We start from the raw sequence: 4,496 nt of genomic DNA, 5'->3' as shown, positions 1-4,496 counted from the left end.
TAAAGAAATATGCATAACACCCCTTCTCCCCAAAGCCACCTTTCTTTGGCAACGGACGACAGAAATTTACTGTGAATCTTTCCACTTCTGTGTGCATATAAACACATATAAAGACATACATATCATGTAGAACAGTTTGTTTTAAATTCACACCGCATATATTATCCTTAATTTGCTTTTTTTTCACTTAACACATTATGTATAGCTCTGCAAGTTCTTATATATAGCTCTAGCTCATTATTTTTAATAATAGCATAATATTCTTAAATTATTAGCCCTGTATTTTTTTTTGTTTTTAAATTTTTTAAATGTTTACTTATTTTTGACAGAGAGAGAGAGACACACACACACACATAAAGTGTGAGTGGGGGAGGGGCAGAGAGAGGGGGAGACACAGAACCTGAAGCAGGCTCCAGGCTCTGAACTGTCAGCACAGAGCCCAATGCGGGGCTCGAATGTGTGAACCATGAGATCATGACCTTTTGCTGAAGTCGGAGGCTTAACCGACTGAGCCACCCAGGTGCCTTGTCCTCCCACTATTTTTAAAAAATGTTTATTTATTTTGAGAGACAGGTCAGGGAGGGGGGTGCAGAGAGAGAGGAGAGAATCCCAAGCAGGCTCCACAATATTAGTGCAGAGCCTGGCATGGGGTTTGATCTGTGAGATCTGAGCCAAAATCAAGAGTCAGACGCTCAACCAACTGAGCCACCCAGGCACACCCAGCCCTCTCTCTATTGGTGGGCATTCAGGCTATTCCTTTTTTTTTTCCTTTTAAGAATCACTACAAACAATGCTGCAATAGATATTATTGTGCAGGTAAATTCACACCAGTGCATTTATTTCTGTAGTATCTTTTGGTCAAAGGACATGTGATGTATGCTATTAATTTTAATAGTTATTTTCCCAAAAGCTTGTAGCAATTACGCTTCTGCCCCTTCCCCAAATTCTTGCCTGCCCTGGATGTTAACAATCTTTTTACATTTTCCAATCTGAGGATGAAAAATGGTATTGCTTACCTGTTTTCTCTTGTCCTCATTTCTAGTCTATTCTCCATTTTGCAAATAGAGTAATTAACACATTTTTAAAAAATGTTTATTTATTTTTGAGAGAGAGCGAGAGAGAGCAGGGTAGGGGCAGAGAGAGGGAGACACAGAATCTGAAGCAGGCTCCAGGCTCTGAGCTGTCAGCACAGAGCCCAATGTGGAGATTGAACTCACAAGTGATGAGATCACCACCTGAGTTGAAGTTGGATGCTCAACTTACCGGGCCACCCAGACACCCCTAGAGTAATGTTTTTTTAAATCAAAATCTTACCATGTCACCTTTCTGCTTAAAATACATCATTTATGTCCCTTCACTCTTTTTTTTAATTTTTTTTTTAACGTTTATTTATTTTTGAGACAGAGAGAGACAGAGCATGAACGGGGAAGGGTCAGAGAGAGAGAGGGAGACACAGAATCTGAAACAGGCTCCAGGCTCTGAGCTGTCAGCACAGAGCCCGACGTGGGACTTGAACTCACGAACTGCGAGATCATGACCTGAACCGAAGTCGGACGCTTAACCGACTGAGCCACCCAGGCGCCCCTATGTCCCTTCACTCTTAGAACAAAGGGCAAAATCCTTAACATGGCCCAAAGCATCTTGTGGTCTAATAGTCTTTCTGTCTCTATGGTGGGCTTGTCTCCCAACAGGAAGGACTTTTCTATGGATTGTTCTCAACTCTACTGAGAAATCAAGGTGACACATTAGGTTGTTTCCTGGTACAAGCCTCCCAGGGAGTTTTTAAAATGTGACTAACTAATGCCTAAAAGGAATCATTATTTCTATTTTATTTGCCTTGATGGAGGTGTTTTTGCAGTTGCTTGGGGCAGATCATTTAGGGTAAACAGGTAAGCACAGCACTTGTCAAAAAAACATGTTAGGGCGACACCCCGGCTCCTGAAGAACAGGCAGAAAGTCTGATCGTAAACGTAGGGGGTTTTTGCTTCTCTTGTTTTTAAGTTGGACTTTTAAAAGTAGAGGCTGCCTTTAATGTGTTGGTTTGCGGAACAAGAGATCTGATTTTCAGCGTGATAACGCATTTTTTGACATTAACCACTGTTGGATTTTTAATGACACTTTTATCTTCAAAGCCCTTCACCAACACGGATGGATTAATTATTCTCTCTCTCTTTTTTTTTTTTTTTTGGTTGTGTGTTAAAAAGACAAGTCTTCAAAGCCATCATCCTTGATCCTTGGAGTTGGGGATCTCCACCTTTCAAATGTTGCTTTCCTGCCCCCAAGGGAGAAAATAAATTGCATCTTTGTTTCTTAAGACAAAAAGAAGAACACAATAGAAATACATTCTTTGCACTATGGAAAAATGTTCTTCTATCCTGGGTGGGATTAGAAGAGGTCGGGAAGCAGTGTTTAACCTGTGTTTACAGTAAGCACTGTGAGAAATAACTGGCTGAAAGTGTTTGTTACTGTTCAACCTTTTGATGTGCTCTTAAAAAGTAGCACAAATCCATAAAACGCCTCGCGATCAACATAAGCGGGAACACAACATTGGAATCCATCTACTCGTTGCTAAGGTATAGTCCTTTCCTCTTCTCTTCAAAACATGTCTAACTGGGCTTTTAAAAGATTTGGTTTTGGAGAAGAAAACCCTCAAGCCTGCCCGGAGGTCCTCCTTTGCTGGACACATCTTACAACCACAAGGGAGCAGTCTTTCCTTTGATGAGGTCTTCCCTCCACCTCCACAGAAATGGCAGAACAAGCGTAAGTTTGCACACCGTCTGAAAGAGATTTCCATTAGCCCTGGACGCCGGAAACCGCAAAGGACAGTCAAGTTTTGATTTTCAAGGGGAAAGCCTTCGCTAAACTTTCGCTCAGCCGCCAGACCTGTTGGTTCCTGGGAGGGGCTCTTTGGAAACCTCGAAGATTCCTACACTCTCGAAGACCCAGAGCGGTGGATTACGGTAATTGAAAAGCTTGGGTGGTTTTGAAAGATTACTCTGTGTGGTGTGCGCTCACATTTCCAGGCTAAGGGGACCGAGCAGAGGAACCCCTTTTGTCACCTTTTGAAATAAGATCAGAGGGGAAGACAGGATCTGAAGTATGGATTAGGAGGTCCTAAATCTTTGCTTATCCCCTCCGCCTGGATCATTATAAATGATCGAGTAGTGCAACGAATTTAGGAAATCATGCAAAGTTTCCTTGCAGTCTGTCCTGGAACCAGAAATTAAAAGCCCGGCTGTGCCAGGCTGTCTGAATGGACCAGCACCTACGCTTTGAAGATCTGAAGTCTCGTCTTGCAAGAGATCGGTCTCTGGGGTGATTTGTTTGCTTCCCGGCGAGGGATGGAGAAACGTAAGCCGGCCGGACTGCTGCCCCTGCGGTCGTGCCACCTCCGCGGCGAGCCCCTGGACCTGCCGGGGTCCCTGCCCCGCCTCCCCCTCGGGGACCCCTTCAGGGTCTCGTGGCGTCTCGACGCCGCGTGCTGGGAGCGGGCGCCCCGGGACTGCGCCGCGAGGCGGTCGTGCCCGCCGCTGCCGCTGGACCGCGCCTTCGAGCCCGCCTTCCTCCGCAGGCGCAACGAGCGCGAGCGGCAGCGGGTACGCTGCGTGAACGAGGGGTACGCGCGCCTGCGAGACCACCTGCCCCGCGAGCTGGCCGACCGGCGGCTCAGCAAGGTGGAGACGCTCCGCGCCGCCATCGGCTACATCAAGCACCTCCAGGAGCTGCTGGAGCGCCACGCCCGGGGGCAGGAGGGCCCCGCCGGCACCCGTCCCCCGCGCGCCGCCGAGTGCAACAGCGACGGCGAGTCCAAGGCCTCGTCGGCGCCCTCGCCCTGCAGCGAGCCCGAGGAGGCGGGCAGCTAGCGCGCGCCCGGGCCCTCCGCGCCCGCTGCAGCCTTGGAGCCCCTGCAAGGGTGGTTTGCATTTTTTGAGCTGGTTTTTTAATCCAGGGCTAAATTTTAGGAAAAAGAAATGCGAGTCTTCCGGCGGGGAACGTGTCTTCTGACCTTTCTGGCTGCCCCCCCCCCCCCCCCCGACCCAGGCCCCAACTGGGTATGTGCCTGCAGACTTAAAGGTGCTTATTAAGGAAACTCTCCAACGGTACTTCTCAAATGCACACTGTACCGGATCCTGAGCACCTCACTCTAAAAACTCAGGAGGGCGATTGGAATTTCCCAGTCAGCGCCGTGGGTACGTTATGCACATAAATATTGACTTCAAGCCAACCTTCACCGAAGAACTTCCCAAAAATGAATAAATAAAAGACAGCCCTTAAGACGAAAGGAACGTTTTTCCTGCATTCCTTCCTTGGGGAGTTGTATTTGAGATTTAATTGACACGGTCACTTTGGGTGAAGGGGACGCCAAGCCGGCACTTGAGCACCCACACAGAGCCCGCTGCTAGCCCAGCGCAGGCTGCGGAGCGAGTTCTTGCCTGGCGGTGGTGCGGTCCACGTGCTGAATTTGATACTTCCGGTTTTATCAGAAAGTGGCCATC

At 47.9% G+C, this 4,496-nt stretch overlaps 1 protein-coding gene across 1 annotated transcript; it reads left to right on the top strand.

Moving 5' to 3' along the window:
• The first annotated feature begins 2,425 nt into the window (after positions 1-2,425).
• On the top strand, positions 2,426-3,979 carry ASCL4 (achaete-scute family bHLH transcription factor 4). The gene has a single exon (XM_086712433.1). The coding sequence runs from the start codon at positions 3,342-3,344 to the stop codon at positions 3,861-3,863; it is 522 nt and encodes a 173-aa protein (XP_086568559.1). The 5' UTR covers positions 2,426-3,341; the 3' UTR covers positions 3,864-3,979.
• Positions 3,980-4,496: the final 517 nt, after the last annotated feature.

This window comes from Puma concolor, chromosome B4 (genome assembly GCF_028749965.1).
Source record: "Puma concolor isolate L17-30 chromosome B4, mPumCon1.1.hap2, whole genome shotgun sequence".
Lineage (NCBI taxonomy): Eukaryota > Metazoa > Chordata > Mammalia > Carnivora > Felidae > Puma > Puma concolor.
This window is presented reverse-complemented; position numbering and strand designations above follow the sequence as displayed.